The sequence below is a fragment of the Triplophysa dalaica genome, chromosome 14 (assembly GCF_015846415.1).
Source record: "Triplophysa dalaica isolate WHDGS20190420 chromosome 14, ASM1584641v1, whole genome shotgun sequence".
NCBI classification, from domain to species: Eukaryota; Metazoa; Chordata; class Actinopteri; order Cypriniformes; family Nemacheilidae; genus Triplophysa; species Triplophysa dalaica.
Window position 1 is genome coordinate 6,316,289 of NC_079555.1, and position 21,898 is coordinate 6,338,186.

Below are 21,898 nucleotides of genomic sequence, written 5' to 3' on the forward strand. Positions count from 1 at the left end.
TATCTCCTCCCGATGGACTTTGGATATTAGTTAAAATTCCTTATCACATACTAGCCGTTTCCAAGCATGCTCCCAGCCCTTCACCAACCAAGTGCCGCTTCTCTGTGGTAGATGCGCTGCCCATTTCCCGAAAGGTCACGCCTTTGATCTAAACTCCCTTTCTACTATTGGTAGACACTCCTCACAGACAGCCTGCAATTGGACAGTTATGAAGTCGGTCATATATTTGGTCCAACCACACTAAACGCTAACTAGGTGAAGGGCGGGACATCCCTGAAGACTGGTAGCTTTATCGATAGTGTGTGTGTGTTTCTGCAGGTGTCAACAACAAAATATTAGACTCACACGCTCGTCAGGACAGAACCTGTAAGAGCTGATTTCTCACAGTTTTAGACAGAAAAAGCGACCGCAGTATGTTTAGACGAATTTTACAGATGGTGAGTGAAACACTGTTGAAAAAGACAGACAGATATTCTCATTCAGTTGAATGTGATTGTAGCTTGACAGGCCTGACGCTAAGTGATGGCCTTGTGCAGGAGTGAAGATTCCTCAAAACGTATATTCGTTGGTCGTTTTTAAGGACAGTTACAAATTACGAGTGCCTATTACATATTTGTATTTGTCAGGAGTAGTATTCAGCGCTTACATGCATGTTGGCATGTATTTTGAGCTGTTAGCCGCTAGCGGGACATAGCTTAGCGAAATAACTAGTTTATAGATGACGTCATGCAATGGCAAACTGTAATGAACTTAAGTTAATCATTATGTCTCTTGTTAAAGAGGTGTCCATTTTAAAAAGCTGATGTGATCGTATTGGGCACCCTGTAGGCTTGCTGTGGTCTGGTATGGCACGTGACTCAGACGATTGTTTCCATTCAATGTCTAAACTATCAGAACCACGAGAGTTTCTATGAAGTTTTCTGCTGCTAGTCATACGTTTTTGCTTTTAAATAGGGACATTCGTTGCTGAACTTATAATTTCTCACGAGCTTCTGTTAAATGTTACTGTAAGATATGAGCACCGTGATGTTATTAGGTCTTAGATCAGATTGTTGATATAGTTGTGCTGCTTTTGTAGTCGGCATGCAGAATAATGAAAGAATGGAAGTTCATTAAATCAGAAATGTTTACTTTTTTGTTGAGAATATATGAAGAGCTCTTTTCCAAAACGCTATAAATCCATTTTAATAGTTTTCATGAAAATGACATTTTTTTTACCTAGACCCATACATTTAGTTAATATTCAATTTATCCTGTTAAAATGGTGTGTTGGCTCAGTCTGAACATGTTAAACAATGATTGTTAAATGAAACAACAATATTGTCGATTATAAATTCAAAGTTTATTTTTATTTTTTTCCAAAAAAACTTTTTTAAATGTTGATTTATTTCTTTAAAAAAAAAAAAACACGAGAACATGAAACAAATGACATCAGGGACTCATACTATAAATTAATATAAATCAAATAAATGCCAATGCATGAAATAAATAACAGCCAAATAAAATATATAGTAACAAACTAAATAGTTAAATAAAATAAATATTTTCAATTTCATGTTTCCATATTTTCCACCACATACAACAAATAATAAAAAATAGCACCCATACAAATACCACTAATGAGCGAATTCTGATTGGAAAAAACATTTTCAGCACTTTTTGCGTTTTGGAAAGGAACTGCATCTTGCAGTACATTTTAAACAAGGAAATATAGTGATTTGGCATGAAACATTGATGGAGCAGTGAATAGGTTTAGTACACAGCAAAATGGCATGACAAACTCATTTAAATTTGGCGTTTAATGCGTTTTGGAAAAGAGCTCTTCATATCCACCTGTGTAATGTTTAGTGTATTTGATTATCCCTGCTGAAAACTTACAGTACAGTTTCAAATGTTTTTCATTAAAAATACGAACCATAATTTTTTTTATCAAATACATTTACATTTACATTTAGTCTTACATTTAGGTGGGGTAGGCAATAGAAGCAATTGGGACAAAATAAGTACAACAAAAGCATAAGTGCAATCAAAAAAAAGAGGGCTGGTCTCATATAACCCAACACAGTATACAGAACCATTCATTCATTCATTGATTTTTTTTTTTAAAGATTAGAGAAGAAAATAGAGTTAGAACAGATCAGTCAGATGTTGACGGAAGAGATGTGTTTTCAGACGTTTCTTAAAGATGGCTACGTTTCTTAAAAATCCATGAAAAAAACTTTTATATACAGTAGTGTGTGAGGCTTATTCCAATAGGATTTCACCGTTATTTTGTTGTTTCCCATCTGTCACATAACATATCACCAGTAGAACCCAACACATCACCAGCAGAGACCCACAGAGACCATAATACAGTTTCCATTTAAATCAATGCACTTCCTGTTTCTATTATAACCATTAAAACCAATAGAATTTCTGTGATGGTTTTTATTGTTGTTTTTTATCAGCCGAGATCTGCCACCAAAACCGAAAGTTTATTTTCAGTCATTGTAATACCATGAAAATTTGTTTTAGTTTTTGGACATTCACAATAGCAGTATTTTTATAGAATGCTGGTGAATTATGATGTACTGTTTTCAACTATGCCTTGAACTGGGAACTACTGTCTTTCAGTTCTTCCATCAGATAACTTTGCACTGAACAGTAAGTGTTATAGAAGATAAAGTACAGTACAATGATTTTATCCTTGGACCTTTAGAGTCTGTGATGCACAGATGTGGTAATAGTATGATAGGAACTTTATGCTCAAAATCAACCATATCTGCATTAAAATATAAATATGACGCCATGAATGCACAAAGTAAATGCTCAAAAACATATGTTACAAAAATAACTGAAATAGGACGGCCCATCTAACACATCCACATATGGACCTTAAACTAGGAAAATATACTTTTACCTAGACTAGATGTTTTTATTTGGTATCAATGTTATTCTCTTTCTACAGTAGAGCGGAAGCAAAGTGCAAGCTTGTTTTGGGGCTTATGGCTTTAAATGGGTTATGTCTTGTGATCTGACATGCTGGTCTCTGCATTGTAGGCATAGTCTTTACGAAATGTCAAGGGTGTATCAAGGTTACAAAGCAAGGGATTTTTTGGCATCAATCTGCTTTTTGTTGCCAGCATCAGCGTTTGCTCAGGAAAATGTTAATCTGCCTTACTGCTGAGTATATACTCACTGTTTCAGCATCATGCGTGTCCTCGGATAAATGAGCCATGCCAAGAAGCAAACAACGCCATTCTTTGCCTTCACAGCTTGTGAATGAAATGCAGCAAAGAGGCCAAACCTGCACTCAGATAGCCCACCAGACACCTGACCGGCTGTGCGAGAACTGAATAGTGTGATCGAATGAGTTTCATCACAACTGACATGTTACACAACGCTTTTCTGACTCTTATTTCTCTTTCTGTTTGTGGAAACAGACTCCTGGGAAAGGAGGTTCCCAGAGCTCGGAGTCTGAGCAGCCGTCTGCCGATATGAATAATGAGTCTTCTGAGGTAACCTGAATCTAATTAAATGTTTAATCCCACAGTGTTACTCTAAACCAAGTTATGCCTTAAATTAATGTTTTTATTTACTAGAATCATATCAGTTTTTTGGAGAAAAAAGATCTTTTACAGAAAGGAATTATTGTGCATTGTTCTTTCGATCTCATTGCGGTTTTAATTTGTTTGTCCACAGGGCTTCATTTGTCCTCAGTGTATGAAGTCACACAACTCCGCTGAAGAGCTCTTTAAACATTATGAGGTGTTTCATGAGCCCGGTGAATTCACTACTGGCAGGTGGGGCTTCGGTATTAATCTGGGCTGTATATAATCATAATAATAACATGACTTTTGATTGACGTTGACAAGTCTCCAACCACGATCCAATCTGTTCTCAGTTAACCAACCTGGCCCCACCTCTTTGTTGTTGAATCTTACAATTTTTGTAGTTTATTAAAATGGTAATTTAACCTTGCAAAATGCTTTAAGTGTCTTCAAAAAACACCAGTATTAATACAGGCTGTGTCTTCTTCAGGGAGGATCCAACCCTTCTTCGACAGGAAGTTCAAGATTTACAAGCTTCACTGAAGGTATGATGCCTTTGACTCCAACTCTTTTTATCAACAATATCAGGCATAAAATGTTTGGTGGTTCTCATAACACGATTACTCAATCCTGTTATTTCCACAGGATTTTCCTGCATCAAATTGTCATTAAACTTTTTTTGTGTGTTTTTAGGAAGAACGCTGGTTTTCTGGGGAATTAAAAAAAGAATTGGACAAAGTGCAAGGACAACTAGCGAGTAATAAAGTAAATTCTTTGAAATGTTCAAGAGTTGTCTATGTTCTTAATTAATGGTGATTTATTAATGCTGCTGTAGGAAGGTTTGCACCATTCATGTGTTTTGCTTTTAGGGCTCACAGAGTGATGGGACCAGCTTAGGAGATTCAGGTTAGTTTAGAGTAGTTCTAATCCTCTCTTAAAGTTAATATTTGCTTAAAATTTAAACATAAACACAACGGTGTGAGATGTAAGGTTTCAGGTTTTTTTGTTTTTCAGAGCTTGAAATGAGGCTCAATGAGGCAGAAACTGAGAAGTTCAACGTCAAACAGATGAAAGATATGTTTGAACAGAAAGCCGCCCAGCTCGCCACTGAGATAGTTGGTAAGATTTGCAGGAAAGTTCTTGCCTTTTTCATGAATATAGTTTATAATTTGATTTTTTACAATAATATCAAACAAGATATTTTAGAAAAGAAACCGAAACCCACACCCCATTTGTTGGTAGAGCCAGTGTTGCTGTATTCGACTGGGTGTGATTAATCAAACAGAGTGGTATTATTGCCATAATCTTTGCACTTTCCAGGAAATCATCCCTTAGCAACATAAACAAACGATACTGTGCATGCACGCTTTTGTTGGCCCGAACTTAACTTTATATTATGGTTATTATATATTTAAATTAAATATAAATAGTTATAATTTTAGCCACTAGCCAGACCAATCAACAAACACAGTCCCGAAATTAACTTTGGGCCAGGCGCATGCGTCCAATGAAACCTTCTGTAAGTGTGGTACTTGAAGTAGAAAAGAGAGAATACATTAAATAAATTTGAAATAAGCGTGCACTTGATTTCCCAGACATCAAATCACGTTACGACGAGGAAAAAAGCTTGAGAGAAGCATTGGAGCAGAGGTTGACCAATCTCAACCAAGACATGCAGAGAGAAAGACAGGAGAAGGAGAAATTATCAGCAGAGCTGGTAACCTCACACTCATTGTCTTCTGATAATTAATGAGTTAATATTCTCTCAGCTGCTCATGCCAGTGTATCATCAACCTCATTCATCATCCGTCTAATCCTGTCTTTCTTTGGCTCTCCTCCAGCTCCAGAGGCCTGGGGTGGAGGATGTGGAAGTGTTGAAGAAAGAGCTGGTACAGGTGCAGACGCTCATGGACAGCATGACGCGAGAGAGGGAGGAGGAGTCAGAGTGCCTCAAGAGCCAATACGAGCAGCTGCAGGCCAACTTCACTACCTCAGAGGTGAGGCACTGCCCCTGATAAAGCGGCTCAATCCTGTCATGTCTACACTGTAACGCTCAAGTAATGATAGAGGTTACAGTACCATGGTGACTTGCTTTATAGACATTCGGTCACTAAGCTGTTTATTCTGAAATTGTTAGTATTGATAGGACCCCGCACGTACAGAGATTCTTGCAATAATCAATAGCTTGTGAAGGGAGATAAAGGGAGGCATGGATCAGATTTTTGCCCCAATCATGTCACTTTGCCCACTAAAGCATGTTGGGAAGTTCTGAGTGGCAAGATGCGTAAAATTACCTTAAACCTAAAAAAGGAAATAAGGTGTTGGTTGTTAACACCCTTAAGAGCGGGTTTTAAAGCGTTTGAGTCACACGGACTGTCCTTTCTAACAGGTTCCTGAGGTTAAATATTAACCCTTCCGCCTCCCACCTGCCTCTGAGTATTTCCTGTAAACACGACCTCCTGACCTAAAAGTGTTTGTCTTTATATGAAGGTCCTACCAAAGCAGAGCACCTTTGGTTCGTAGAACATTACAAACGGGTCAATCGAGTGTGTTATGACCTTTTTTAGATATTCTAGTCTGGTGACTTTCGTTGCTCTACATGATTCAAAGACTGCCATCTAGTGACTGTATACAGTATACCAAAAATACTTGGCAACAGATTTTAGTGGGTTATTGCTTTAATAAAACAGCAGTCACAGCAAAACAACAAAATAATTTATTAATAATTTAAGTATTAGAGTAAGATTAAAGAAACCCTTCACACAAAAAATAAAATTCTGTGATCATTTACTGACCCTTGTGTTGTTTCAAATCTGTATAAATGTCTTTGTTCTGATGAACACAGAGAAAGGTATTTGTAAGAATGCTTGTAACCAAACAGTTCTTGGACCCCATTGACTACCACCGTAGGAAAATTTGCTATATAAATGTCTTTCTTCTGTTAAACACAAAAGAAGATATTTTGAAGAATGTAGGAAAACAAACACTTCTTGGGTACTTATGACACCATTGTTTTATTCATACTATGGTAGTCAGTGGTGGCCAAGAACTGTTTGGTTACAAGCATTCTTCCAAATATCTTTCTCTGTGTTCATCTCAAAAAAATGTGTTCTTGATATATAATTTGATGGTGAGTAAAAGATTTTGAAAGAATTTAAATTTTTGGGTGAACTGTCCCTTTAAGTATTTTTCAGCATAAATTATAATTTAGGACCCCATCAAAATTATTTGCCCTTTGTAAGAAAATAACCTGATCACCTGTTCATAGGCACTGTTTGTCCTGTCTCACTTCACCGGTCTATGTGTTTGTATGTGTCTCTCCCTCATCCTGTCTGGTCTCTCACCCTTCATGCCTGCTTTACATTCTCTTTGAGATTTGTAAACTGGAGGGAAAACTTAACAATCCTTAATGTCAATATTTTTTGTTATGTCGGAATCTTTCTTTTCTATCATTTTTCAAATAATTTTCATCATTTGTAGCTGTTGTGAAATTTAAATGAATTTGAGATGACTTTGTCCCCCTTTTTACTGTCTTTTTCTTTGCTTTTGATGATTCTGTGTTTTTAAAGATATTAGGTTAATATTAATTTGTTCGGTTTTTGAGTATTTAGACAGTGGATGCCATGTTTGTCCTAGGTCATGTTTAATGTCTTTATTTCTGGAGTCTATTTAAAGTTTGTGGAAGGATTAATTGAATATAAATGATTTAATATTTTGGCTGCTAGATGATTGATGTCTAAGCAGATCGATTTATTGCCTCTTTCATTTGCTTAAAATTTAATATGGAGAATCTCTCACCAGGTGTATCACCTTGTCTGCTTTGCCTGTCTCATGCTTGTTTGTTTGGTTGCAGAAAACGATAACTCAGCTAAAGGCAGAACTTGAAAAGGGACCTCAAGAGGCAGCGGTCTACACCCACCAGATCCACCTATTACAGAGCAACCTGAACAACCTCCAGCAACAGACCCAGGTAACACGTTAGTAGTGATGTTCACAAGCGCATGCAGATATATTGTGCTTTAAGTAACAAGGCACGTGCTGTTTATGCTGTATATTTTAATAGCCTACTTTATGGCTTTGCTGAACGCACGCCAGCTCCTGCTATGTAAAGACCCGCCTGTCTCTGGACCTACCAAGTATTTCAAATAACTTCTAAATTTAAGCACTCCGTCGCGGCGTTTACAAGCTTTACCAGCTGCCATTTCAGGAAAGGGCCGACACATTTTACGAGAAGGATCTCTAACCGGCCCCCTCGCACCCGGTCCATAGCGTCCGTGTCAACCTGTCACCACACCATGCGTTTTGATTGGCCATTAAAAAGTGTTGACACACTCATCACAGATGCTGTATAATTAGAGCAACAGGGGGGCGGTTGACTCGTGCCAGCTGCGATATTTACAGTGACAGACTGCCGCAGGTATTGATCCACAACTCTCTGGTCTGTTGTTGGAGTTGTCAGGATGGGATTAGGAGATCAGAGCCCAGAGGTGTATTGACTTCCGAAAAATGTGGACCACAGCAGATGATGAGATGTGAAATATGGACGATTAAGGGTCGTTAATAGAACTATTCCCGTCAGCCGTCCTTGGGGATAAATATAAGAGTTTCAAGAGGATATATGGTCAAGAGGAGGTACGGGGAAGAGATGTGGAGAGTTATAATTATGGGGATCACGGTACATTGCGCAACTTTAAAATAAGAAAATGTCCCATTCCCATGATCTGCAATGATCTAAAAAACTGTGACTAAAAAAGAGGTGATGACTGTGTGAACCGATTTGGTTCTCTAAGCTATTGTATTTCCAGCTATTGGGTTATTTATACACAAACAGTGAATGTCAAAGACAATTTCAAAGCAATCCTCATTCATGCCATCAACCACCTGTTGTTTCAAACAGCATAATATTTTTTTTCCATGAAACACAAAACGTTGCATTTGTGTATATTAAATATGCCGTCTTAAAGGGAGAGTTCACCCAAAAATGAAAATCCTTCTGCATTTTGTTAAAAATACGTATGTCGTCTCTGTCTTTCCGAAACCTTGTATGTCCAGATTCACAGTTTTTCAGGAAATTGAAAAACCCTGTACTTTTAAAATGATTGAAAAGTCTTTTTTAATACTTTCTATTTGATCGATATTTGCAAGACCCAGTGACAAACATAAAGGGTGACTAATAATAATGATTTTTGGCAATATATAAAAATCACAAAGTACGGAGATGCAGTGTTTCAGAAGGACAACCGCAATATGACCCTGAAATACAAAATATTTAAATGAATATATTTTGTGTCGGTGGTTTTGTGTCCATACAATGGAAGTCAATGTGGGTCGAAATTGTTTAGTTTCCAGCCTTCTTCAAAAGATCGACTTTTGTGTTAAGTAAAATAAGGACAGTCATACAGGTTTAGAATGACTTGAGAGTGTATACATTTCCGGTTTGTCCTTTTCGGGTGGACTATCCCTTTAAGATGCGTCACACCAGGTTTGACTTCCAATGGCACATATGATGACAACACTAAATAAAACTATTCTCGATTGAATTATTGCTTTACAATTTGTTAAGGTACTTTGACAAATGGAAAATGTAAGGCAATGAAAGAAGACACCGTTAAGGCATTACCCAGTGAGACTAGAGAGTGACTGCAGTGCACAAAGAGAATGAAAGAAAGGGGCTTTGTAGTAATGGGAACACAGCTGTGCCCTGGACATTATGTTAAGAAGCAAAGCTCATTGTGTGATGTAGGTGCCCTCGTCATGTCACCACTGTGTGCCAGTCCCTGTGTCCTTATCGCCCTGCCCTCTTTATAGCTGTCGCAGGGCAAAAGTCACAACACACTCTCTAGCATTCAAGTGCCTAATCCTATCCTCATAAAACAGTGCTCTCTTATCTACATACTTTTACACAAAGAAGTTCAGAGGTCCCAGAGCTATCCCCAAATTCTCAGACACTTTTCAGCATGCTATTCTTTAACTAAGCCGAGGTTATAATGCTGTTATGGGATGTTCTGTACAGTATGCAATAGGCTTGTCTGTAATACAAAAAGATTTTGTATCTTGTCATAATACAACAATTTATGTCCTTTAATTGAAGAAGCTAAGCATCTATAAACTTAATTATCATTCTGCCACTCCTCAGCTTTTGTCAGAGAAGTTATCTCGGAAGGAGAAGGAGAGTCAGGAGCTTGAGGAGCGTCTGGGTCAGGAGCAGACCTCTAAGAAGAGTCTTCAGGCCAGCCTTCACCAGAAGGATCTGGAGCTCCAGGAGAGCCAAGCCCGGGTGTCAGCGGGAGAGGCGGCACTGAGCCGGGCTCAAGCCGAAGGAAATGAACGTGGGGAGGAGGCTGCTCGACTCAGGGAAGAACTCGGTGAGATGGTGAGGAACCACCTGGAACTGAAGGCAGAGAAGAAACAACTCCAGCAGCAGAGGGAGGATAAGGAGAACCAGGGCTTGCAGCAGCAAAGTGAGATCAGCCAGGTCAGATACTGAAGAATTTGTTTTCCCATCTATGTAACATCTATCCCTCTATTCATTCATTTACTTGTATACCCAACCACCACACTTGAAGAGATAAAATGAAAATTCTGTCATCATTTACACACCATCTTGACATTTCAAACCTGTACGGCTGCTTTTTCCTGCAGAACACAAAAGAAGATATTTTGAAGAATGTTGGTAACCGAAAAGCAGAGGCAGCCATTGAATTCTATTGAATGGACACAAGCCCAATGCAAGTGAATGGCTGAAATCGCTCAAAATATCTTCTATTGTGTTCTGAGGATGAAAGAAACTCATACAGGTTGACATGACAAGAGGTTGAGAAAATGGTTTTTGGGGGAACTATAATTCTGTGAATTTATCTGCACATCAGTCATGTATACTTTCCAACCATCTATATACCCAGGCAGCTACCCATTCATTCATCCCTCCATCTATATACCCACTTTACCCTCCGCCTAATAACATCCATTCATTTCTTCCTCAATCAATTTGTGTCATCACACGTACTCAACATCCATCTTCCCAACCATCCATCCATAGAGCATCTTTGAGGACTGTATAATTTGAAAGATATTTAAATGACAAAACATTGATGTTATTAGAGCCACATGTTTGTGTCCTGCAGCTGCATGCCAAGCTGCTGGAGGCAGAGCGTCAGCTGGGGGAGCTGCAGGGCCGGCTGAAAGAACAGAGGCAGCTGTCAGGAGAGAAGCTCAAAGATCGAGAACAGCAGGTGACAGACCTGCAGCTCAAACTGTCCCGTGTGGAGGAACAGGTAGGAAAGGCTTTATGTGAAATTCAAAATAGCACATAAGAATTTTACGACACTGCACGGCAAACCAACATACAACTGGAAGACTCGGACCAGATGGACGTATTTGTGGAGACTACAAATAGTTTAATCAGCAGCATGTTTATTTGTATAGTGTATTGTTACCCTGATGGAATAATTATTACTGCGGTGAGCTTAAGTGTCTTGTTTTCACACTTAGCTGATGTTTTATTTGTGTGTAGTTGAGGGAGAGCTTTGCGAAGTCTACCGACCTACAGCATCAGCTGGACAAATCCAAACAACAGCACCAAGAACTTCAAACACTTCAACAGGGCACTAATGGAAAACTTAGAGAAGCACAGGTAGATACCAGTGTAACATCTCGCTTCGGGATCAGAGAAAACAAAATTCAAATGAAGTCAAAACTAATCTCATTTGACCTTCCTGTACAGAATGATCTGGAGCAGGTGTTGCGTCAGATCGGGGACAAGGACCAGAAGATACAAAATCTTGAGGCTCTGCTGCAGAAGAGCAAGGACAGCGTGAGCCAACTAGAAGCTGAGAGAGAGGATCTATGTGCCAAGATCCAAGCTGGAGAGGGAGAGGCAGCTGTGCTTTACCAACTCCAAGAAAAAAATCACTCACTACAGGGACAGGTAAGGAGAACAACACACCTACGACATCAGGATGTGCTGCCATCTGTCGGAGATCTCGTTAAGTTAAGTGTCATTTCAGATGACGCAGTTGACCGACAAGCTCAAGAACCAATCAGAGAGCCACAAACAAGCTCAGGACAACCTTCATGAGCAGGTGCAAGAGCAAAAGACCCACCTACGTTTAGCACAAGACCGCTGCCATAGTCTAGAGACCACCATCTCTGAACTTAATGCTCAACTCACAGAGAACAAAGAGAAGAATGCCCAGCTGGACACGCAGGTAGAACAAACATGTCACGTGCCAGTTGGGTTGCTTATGTCGGTGAATTTTATCTTGGTGTTGGATGTAAATGACGTTTGTCTCCTAGCTAAAAGCCAAGACCGAGATGCTGCTGTCTGCAGAAGCAGCAAAAAATGCTCAGCGTGCTGACTTGGAGAACCACCTGGAAACGTCCCAGAATGCTTTGCAGGACAAGCAACAGGTAGAGGCAACACACTAGAATGTGTTTTTGTTATTGATCTGTTGCAGGCAAACCCATCTGTGTTTTAAATGCGTGATTATGCAGGAGTTGAGTAAAGTTCAGACTCAGCTGGAGGAGCAGCGCTGCAAGCTGCAGGATAAACAGGAGCAGTGTTCTCAGCTGGAGAGCAGTCTGAAGGACAGCAGAGACAAAATACTGACAGCCGAGCAGAGGATAGAGACACTGGAGACCACAGCCAAGGTCAGGATGAGCTCTCTCCTCTGAATCACTGCTGCACACGTCTGCATTTTGAGAGGGTTTGATCCTGTTGAGGGGATTTGGTGCTTGTTGATGTGAATTTGAAGTAATTGTGTATGTGTTTATGGCTGTTACAGAAAGCAGAGGCTGAATTAACGGAGCTTCGCTCTGGGAAGGAACAGTCTCAGAAGGAGAAACAGAAGCTGGAGAAGCAGCTCAGTGAGCTGGAGTTGAAGACGAAGGAGTTGAACCTTCTGTTAGAGGCGGAGAAGCAGGGGTTGGTACTTTATATGGGAAAATGCTGAATATTATTTTGTGATGAGCAACATTTCTTAAAGTTGCAATTTGTAACTTTGTTGAAGGGGTCATATGGCGCGAATACGTGTTTTTCTATGCTTTGGTGTGTAATAAGTTGCCCATGTATGTATTAGACACTTAAAATTGCAAAATAGCATCGGGACAAAAGATGCATTCTATCTAAACAGAATGCTCACCCAGACCTGCCTGAAACACCTCGGGTAACCACACCCCCACAAATCTACGTCAGTTCGGGGTAGGATTTGACTAAGGCCTCCCAAATGTATACGCAAGTAAGGTGGGAGTACCGGTCAGTACAATTACTTCGGAACCTGATGTTCCAAATATGGTAAGAGGCGCTGCAGTATTTGACCAATCACTACGCACTGGTTAACTAGCAAATCACAGCACACCTCGCTTTTCGGAGCGATGAGCTTTTAAAAAATCTGCTCGTTTCAGAGAGGCGGAGCAAAGAGGAGATACAAACACATTAACGGTATGTGGAAAATACAGCGTTTTATAACCTTAAATTTAAAACAAACGATTATATTCGTTTTAGCCGTGTCATATGACCCCTTTTAAAAATAAGCAAAAATCTGTTATAAGCAAGTACATAATAAATTCTGTGCTTTCGGTTTTAACCCTTTAACTCTTACCCCAGTTCGCAATGGTAAGATAAGTACATAAAGTAACTTGAGGTTTTAAACAGATGACGACATTGAGAATGTTTTCACGATGAAAAACAGAAACGTTTTTTCCAGCGGATGATGATGTTGTGCTGTAAAGAAACACTATGTTTACACAGAGACGAAAATGCTGTAGTTTTCAAAAACTTGCACTTTGAGGTCTCAAAGTCCCCAAAAAAGCATAAAAGTTGAAAACGGTCACATGTAAAGGGCCTGATAGAGACAAAAGTTACAAACTGCAGCTTTTGATACACAAAAACTATAGTATATATATAGGTGGCCTCAAAACTAGACTTAACCTGACTTTTTAAGTCATTGATTCTTTTTGGATTGATGTGTAAGCTAAAACGTAGAGACCGTTCCTATGACGGGTCTGTCTGTATTTCTGCCTCAGAGCTGCCAGCCATCAAGGAGAGTTGGAGAAGAAAACCTCAGCTCTCTCTGAAACAAGACAACAGCTTGAGAAGGTGGAGAAGAAGTGTGGAACCCTGCAGGCCAGCCTAGATAAGCTATCTCAGGAGGGTCAGACACGGCAGGCGGAACTGGACAGGAAAGTGCAGGGTCTGAGCACGGAGCTCCAGAAGACCCGGGAGGAGAAGGAGGCTTTGGTTAAAGAGATGGCTACGGTTAAGGAGGCTCTGAGCACAGCTTCAAAAGCTCTCAAAGAAAGCCAGATTCAGCTGGAGAAAGAGAAGAAGAACAGCAAAGCAGCTCTGGAGGAGAAGGTGAGTGCCATGAGTTTGGAAGTTGATCAGTGTTACTAAGATAGATACATTGAATCCAAAATGTGTCTGAATGTTTGTGTATTAATAAAAATGTATAGATGTCATAGATGGAGAGTGACATTTTATATCATGCTGTAATGTTTTATTTTAAACATCTTTGTGTCTCCGATTCGTAGTTGTTTTCTTATTAGCCACATTGTTATATATTTAGGAAAAGTCCCATCTGAAAGCACAGCAACAACTTCAGAAAAACGTTGAGGCCACTTCAAAGGAGCTCGGTGAGGTCAAAGGTCAACTAGAGAAATTGAAAGAGGTAAGAATGTGTAACTCAGCATTGTGCAGACCTTCGGGTTACCCCCATGCGTTACTGACACCGCTTTGTGTCTTCAATGAATCGTGATGCATTGCAGTCATAAAGTTCTTGTTGAAATGCTGTAGACAGGGAAGGGCCTGCAGTCTCAGCTGAGCGCACTGAACGGCCAGCTGAAAAAGTCTGAAGAGACACTGAAAGAAAAGGAGAAGAGCACACAGCAGCTTCAGGCACAGCTGAAGACCACCCAGGGCTCCTTTAGCCAGGAAGTGAAGCAGCATGAAGCACAAGTTTCCGAGATGCAGGCTAGCCTCACTAAAAAGGTAAGAGCTATTACATTACACACTTAAAGATAAGACTTGTACGAGCTGGTGGAATTGTCACTCATATATTTATTTCCATTACAGGACAAATTGAAAGTCAAAGTCTAAAACTCAATTCACTTTAATTCAGTCAATCAATTTTTCATTAAAGATGCAACTTATTTGATTAAAAATAAACAAAAATCTGTGTTTAGACCCATAAGCTTATAGGTAGATTTTGAGGACATTGTTTGACCTTAAACCCATATATGGATAGGTTGGTAAAATAACCTGCAATTTCATGTTTCAAACAGAGATGGCTGTAGAGAGCTAAATGTTTTCAAATGCAGCGTCAAATTTGTGACGGATTTACAGAAATACAGGAGTTAGTGACATTCTGCTCTGTTGGATATCAACAGTTCATTGAAGTTTTGATGCTAAAAAGGATAAATGAAGCAGGTATTCGTCTCAACTCTTTTTGCAATAACCAGCTCTTTAGTTTATTTGGAAACCTGTATTACAGTCGAAAAGAACGCAAACAAAACATGCCACAGTTTACTGAAAATAGCAGGACAGTCATACATCTTTGGTCACTGTATTTATTTACTGAAAATAATGTGAAACGTGTTCAACTGTTGGTTTTTCCAACACTGTTGATTGTAGAAACATTAATGTTAAGGAATAAAAAAGTAAGGAAACAAAAAGGAGAGCAAAAATATGTTCAGTGACGAGTATTTTTTGGGGAAAGTTGACATTTGGCCAAAATCTCTCTATATACAGTATTTCTATTGTAAGTATCTCAAATAAAGTTTGTGATTTATTTTGGTAACGATAATCGTATAGTTAAAACATGTCTTGTTACAGCCTACTCACTATAATACTTTATTAAAGAACAATTAATTATTTGTTGCATAATTAGAACACCTTTTACCATGTTTTCAACCTGGCACAATATGACGGAGATGTTTAGTGAGACATGGCACGTAGCTTTCAATATATGAAAATAGTTCCTATTCTTTAGGCACTCCACTTCTATAAACACATTCCTATTATTCTTATACTTCAATAAACTTCCTCTTATTGACTCTTAACATATTGTTATCTCTTGAATTGTTATTGTGACCGAACTTCTCTAAAGAAAGGAACTGAACTCTGACTAAACTGAACTGAATAGTCAGGCAAACTTGCATGCTGCCTGTCTCATTTTCTCTCTGATGTGTGTTTTAGGCCGAGGAGGAGGCCAAGCTCAAAGAGCAAGTGGCAGCATTGTCTAAAGATCTTAATTCAGAAAAGAATCGCTGTACGGAGATGCAGAAAACTAGCGACAGCACCACAGAGCGTCTCGCTGCGCTTCAGTCCGATTACTACGGAAAGGAGTCTGAGCTCTCTGCTGTACACCAGGACCTCAAGGTGTGTGTTTGTGAAGCTGTAAAACTATTTACAACCATGTGTGTACACTTCCCTTCAACTATAACAAGCCAGTGCATCATTATGTGTATTATTATTTATTATTATCTGGTTGTAATGGTATTTGTAATGTAGGCGTGTGAGGAGAAGCTGGCTTTATCTCAGGAGGAGCTAGTGGCCAACAGAAACCAGCTTAGTTCTCTAGAATCCCAGATCAAGGAACTAAAGACGGGCCATGCAACGCTAGAGAAAAACCTCAGCAAGAGAGATGAACAAATCAAGACACATGTGGAGGCTCTTCAGAAGCTCCAGAAACAGCAGGTAAACTCACATAAATAAACTCTGCAGCTGGGGTCACATAGTGACAGCCACAATATAAATGTTTATTGTAATTTCATAATTTTGATTTGCTTATCATTGCACATTTATGAGAATAAAATGAAGGTAGTGAGTTATCTGTGTTGTGTGTCTCGCAGGAGGCAACCGAAGAGCAGCTGAAGAATGAGAAAGTTCAGCGTGAAGAACTGAGAGCGTGTCAGAGCACTCTGGAGAAGGACAAGAACAAGCTAAGCGCTGATCTCAAAGCACTGGCAGGGAAGAATGAGAAGGTCAGGATAACGAACTCTGACCCCTCATCTATTGGATCTTCTTCCATTCTCGAGGAAGTGAGAGTGGAGTGATAAGTGAGAAAAATGTTGTGTGTGCAGGAGCTGAAGGATCTGCAGGCTGCCAAGCAGCTGTTTATCCAGCAGAAGGTGGAACTTCAGGGGAAGGTGGAGGCAGCTCAGGCATCACTGGAGCAGGAGCAGAGAGATCACCAGAAGACCAGAGACTCCATCGAACACGCACAACAGCAGCTCAAAGCTGAGACTGACAAACTACAGAAGCAACTGGTACTGATTATCTCTACAATAAGATACCAGTGGTTTAGTTTACATTGTGAAATGTTTGGTTGTTATTCTTACAGGTCATGATAAGGATGATACAAAATTACATTGAATTTAGATACATTTAACTTCAATTTATTTATGTAAATACAAACATAAAAAAGATATTGAATATAAAAAAGATATACATTTTACTCCCAGGCGTTGGAGGTAAAGGCTAAAGAGGGGGTGGTGAGACAGAGGGAGGAGGAGGAGGTGAAGATTTCCATGCAGGTGTCGGCACTAAACGAGAATGTGGCCACGCTGAAGAGGGAGGTGCAGAGCAGCCAGAGGCGGGTGGGCGAACTGGAGAAACAGACGGATGAACTGAGGGGAGAGATCGCTGTGCTGGAGGCCACCGTCCAGAACAATCAGGACGAGAGACGTGCGCTGCTGGAGAGGTTTGATCGCTTTAGATTTATTTCGGCCTAAATTGTGATCACGACCGTGGGTTTTGTCAACTTTTATTGTTGATTTTTTCAGATGTGTCAAGGGGGAAGGTGAGATGGAGAAGCTTCAGGCCAAGTTGCTGGAGATGCGCAGGAAGTTGGATGACACCACGGCTGCCATGCAGGAGCTTGGCCGTGAGAACCAGTCTTTGCAGGTCAGATGCCTGCACAAGTCTAAACTCTGCATTTTCTGTATTACTGTCTCTTTAAATGCTATCGTCCTACTGTCGTTTCAAACCAGCCCATTGGTTTTTGGGGTTTATGTAAGAAAGTCATATGGGATTGGCGCATTATGAGGGTGAATACATTTTTTTGGACTAGATGTCCCTTTAATACCCCACACCCTGATCTTACACATTAAATATGACATTTATTTTAATTCAGTTTTGTTCTTGATCACTGTTTCCACACATAAAGGGAAACTCATGCTTTCATTTCCTCATGCAGATAAAACAGTCACAGTCTCTCACACGGAAGTGGGCAGAGGATCATGGAGTACAGAATTGTATGGCCTGTGGGAAAGGCTTCTCTGTCACTGTCAGAAAGGTGTGCAACCCACTCACACACACCCATATTTAATGAAGCTGTTAGTTCAGATGGATCAAAGTATGAGATCAATACCGTGTTAATGATCTATCCCATTTATCTATGCTGTTCAAAGGGCTGGTGTGACAGTACATCAAAGTGGGTCACATACGCTTTTATTTGATGTTCTCAGAAAGTCACAGAGCAATAGAGTGCTCTGACACACTGTAACATAAATCACATATATACATATATTTACCTATACATATATAGTTGTGTCGAGTATTTTCGCAAGCACTGATTTCAACGTGTTAAAAATCCTAAATGAATGCAAAGAGTTGTGAAAAAGGGCGTCAGATGGAGCGGCAGCTCTTATTCTTAAATCTGCTACTGTGACTCCTGTCACTAATGTTAATCAAAGAACAAAAGAAAAGAGGAATTCAATGCGTTTTGTAGCTTTAATTCTGTATTTAATTAGGAATTAACATTAAAGACTGTAAAGTGTTAATTATGATGAACTTAATTAAATTTCTGTATATTTACTACCTGTAAGACATGATTGATCTTAATTTTACTGTACTTCAATGTTGAACGGCTATAATTAATGTTAAAATAGGGAAAAAACAAACAATTTAATGGAGACATCAGTTGCAGTACTAAACTAATATCAGAATGTTGGCTTTCATTTTTAAATTTATGAAGTTAAAGAAATCTGTTGTTTCTTCAGTTGTTTGGAGAATTCAATATGAAATTATTAGAACGTAATAGTATATTTAAAAGCATTTAAGTTATTTGTGATTAATCGTGATTTAAAGTTTTTTTTTTTTTATTACTCAGATACATTTTTTTAATCGTTTGACAGAACTAATATATATATATATATATATACAAAGTATATATACCTCCCAGTAAATGAAGCATACATTGACAAATTTCTTTAATTTTATTTGTTGATCCACTCAGAATCATAGATAAATGTTTGGTAGTCATTCTCCTGGGCTCCGTCTTTATAAACTTTGAATACGTGTGTCATATTTCCCACTCAAGGTTGAGCAGCAGTATATTCTCCAAAGACTCAAGAGCAACATGTAGTCATCACATGTAGTCAAAAAAAAAAAAATCTGCTACATCTGTAATCCAAAAGTGGACATCACTTTTGTCCACTACTGTATGTGTTAATCTATGTCTTTTTCTAGTTAATGCAAAATTCTGTTCTGAAATCTATCCAAAGAAAAAATACAGAATCAGGCTGAATTGAAATTTCTGTATACAAATGTATGCATTTTTGTCAGTGGGTCTTAGCATAACCAGACAATTGAATTTAAATCCTCGCTTTCTCTTTTCCTCAGCACCACTGTCGACACTGCGGCAACATCTTCTGCGCGGAGTGCTCTTTACGCAACGCCATGACGCCCTCTTCCAAAAAGCCTGTCCGAGTGTGTGATACTTGCTTTGACGAATTGCAGGGCTGATGGCTTTCCACTAAGCCCCTCCCCTGCGGTTCACTGCCCTTCCCATCATGACCTCTCCCCAGGACGGATGAGCGCGTGATGGGAGAGGCCGGCTGAGGTCGGGGTAAGGGCCGGACAAAGGGACTGCAGGGGCCACTGACAAACAGCCCGTTTTCAGCTGCTGCAGTGCCCACTTAATCCCACCAATCAGATGGAGGGAACACTAAACTAGAGAGGCCAGAGAGCCTGTCCTTATCTGTACAGTGCCTTTGCCACTTACGCGGCCCCTTTCACACCCAGAGGGATCAAAAGGGAGGGGTCGGATCGGTTTTGATGTTGTGTATAATTTGTTATGAATGAATAACAGATGGAGGTTCTGTCAGGTCTTTAGTACTGAATGTGTTTGGCACTCAAAATTAAAGTTTTACACTAATGTAGTTTTTTAAAAGTTTAAAGAAATAGTGTTAAATGGGCGGTGATGAAATGCCATTGGCGGATCAAACATCTGTTCTAAGATCTTGTATTTTTGGCTGAGAGTATCTGAATAGAACCAAAGCTGGCTAGCAGATCCTTTGATATGTCATTATTTGTAAAGTAAATGTACAGGCACAGGCATATGTGAACAATTCATGTGTAATATTCATATTTTGGAGCTGTAACACTTGTCACTCATTGTGGGCATGTTGCACATTTGATATGTGACATAATGTACATGCTGTGTTGTATGTTTAATGTATGTTTAAAACTCAACACTTGGAGTTTGTTTTGCATTCATGATCACCGACAGAAGTTTTTTTGTTAGTTTTTTAATGGTTTATGCACACTTGTGTGGCATAATTTGACTTGATTTATTATTTTCTACAATTATTTGTACCTGTTGGATGCATGTGCTCTGCTTTCAAGCAATGTGTGCAAACGAATTGAAAATGAATGTCGGCTGCTAGTGATGTCTGCTGAGCAGTTTTCCTCATTTACATCTTCTACTGTACGAACCTACAGATCCTGAAAATGATGGAGCTACGCTGTCGCAGACAGGCTGAACTGTGCCAACCAACCTTTCAGACTTGATCACAAGATTAAAGTTTGATGAGACTTTGTTGAGAATGCCGTCCAAATGAGTGGAAAGTGATACTAACTGCTGTAGAGCGAGCTTCGCCTTTTGTGGTTTGCCAAATAGGCACGTTCTGGTGTTTTTTCTGTACAGGCAATGCTTAAAAGGATAGTTCACCCAAAATTTAAAATGGTGAATAAACACAAAACCACAGGCATTTCTCAAAAATTCTTTATGCACAAAGTCATGTACAGGTATAAATCGAGATGAGGGTTAATGAAAAATGTTTATATTTGGCTGTGAACTATGGCTGTGTGATTGTGAGGTATTGCCGTGCCTCAGGATGTTATGAGCTATAAACGGTGGTTTATAACCAGCTCAGTCATGTCCCATGATTTAAGCACCTGTGACGTCGTGACAATGCCCTTTAACTTGATTTTTAATTAAATGTTTTCTCCAGTTGACATTATCACAAAGCGTATCACAGATGCCACTTAGTGCCATTTAACTGGTGCCCTCACTACACACCTCTCCACTAATGACGTCCTTTAGAAGGTTAGATATGATTATAACGGAAAAAAGAGTAAAGTAAAACAACAACCATCCAGTCTTGAGTAAACATTAAAATAAGAAATGAACATTGTTCCACTGTGCTTCATTTGTATATCTGCTTATAGCTTAGATCCATGGCAAAATGTGTTCTTGAACGCATGTCCAATACAGTTCTCCATCTGTTCCATAAGACAGAAAGTGTCTCAAATCTATCATGTTTACTTTTAACCTCACAACATGTGGGTTCGGAAATTTCACCCTGCCACTGTTAAATCTTTTCATCATAAGCCCTATTTGAAAGGTAGGAGGGGGAACGTATCATGACATCATGTCAATTTCAAATAAGGGTCCTCGTGCTCAGTAAGGGAAAGATGAGTGAAGCAAGCCATAAACAAATGACCTTCCAACCATGAGCAAACAGAACATGCCACTTTTGCACTTAGTACAGACCTTTTCTTGAGGCCAGGTCCCATACTTGTTTTCTTCCATTTCAACACCTAACTAGCATAGCATTGTTCTTGTCAGATACCGTTCCCCCTATGTTCCATTGGGTAGACAGTTCATACTTGTCTGACACGTTCACAGCTCACTCTCTATCCCACAAAAAGTATGTCCTCAGCCTAGTATCACTAAAGTTTTACATTATACCAGGAGAAACCTATCCCAGCAGCTTAAAATGTGACTATCAGATAAGGTTCCCGTGATTAATAAACCAAAGAACGTAGATGGGACTCAAAATCTCAACCAACAGAGCTAAGGGAGCACTAACCACTGGAACACAGACCTTTGCTTGTGGCCAGGTCATGTACTTGTTTTCTTCTATTTCAACACCTGACCAGCATAGCAGGGGGAGTGGTATCTGACAGCTGAATTGTTCCTATAATTTTTTGTTCCCCCTCCGTTACATTGGATAGACAGTTTAAACATATCTGAAACCTTTTGGAAGAACACTACACTTTTATCAGAATCTGTTATGTTTTGTCATGGCTAACAGCAGGAAGATCACATTTGCATAATAGTGGGGATGTAGCTGTGCCCTAT

General features: G+C 39.5%; 1 protein-coding gene across 1 annotated transcript; it reads left to right on the forward strand.

Annotated features, from left to right (window-relative positions):
* Window positions 1–294: 294 nt before the first annotated feature.
* On the forward strand, window positions 295–20,943 carry eea1 (early endosome antigen 1). The gene is made up of 29 exons (XM_056766187.1): window positions 295–437; window positions 3,423–3,497; window positions 3,682–3,782; window positions 4,021–4,075; window positions 4,224–4,295; window positions 4,400–4,436; window positions 4,545–4,649; window positions 5,126–5,247; window positions 5,372–5,527; window positions 7,384–7,500; window positions 9,667–10,005; window positions 10,655–10,804; window positions 11,044–11,163; window positions 11,254–11,457; window positions 11,537–11,737; window positions 11,826–11,939; window positions 12,024–12,179; window positions 12,314–12,453; window positions 13,554–13,884; window positions 14,096–14,197; window positions 14,323–14,517; window positions 15,724–15,906; window positions 16,039–16,224; window positions 16,380–16,511; window positions 16,611–16,796; window positions 16,992–17,230; window positions 17,313–17,433; window positions 17,726–17,824; window positions 19,153–20,943. Exons 1-29 carry the CDS (start codon window positions 414–416, stop codon window positions 19,273–19,275), a joined length of 4,185 nt encoding a protein of 1,394 aa, XP_056622165.1. The 5' UTR covers window positions 295–413; the 3' UTR covers window positions 19,276–20,943.
* The last annotated feature ends 955 nt before the right edge of the window (window positions 20,944–21,898 follow it).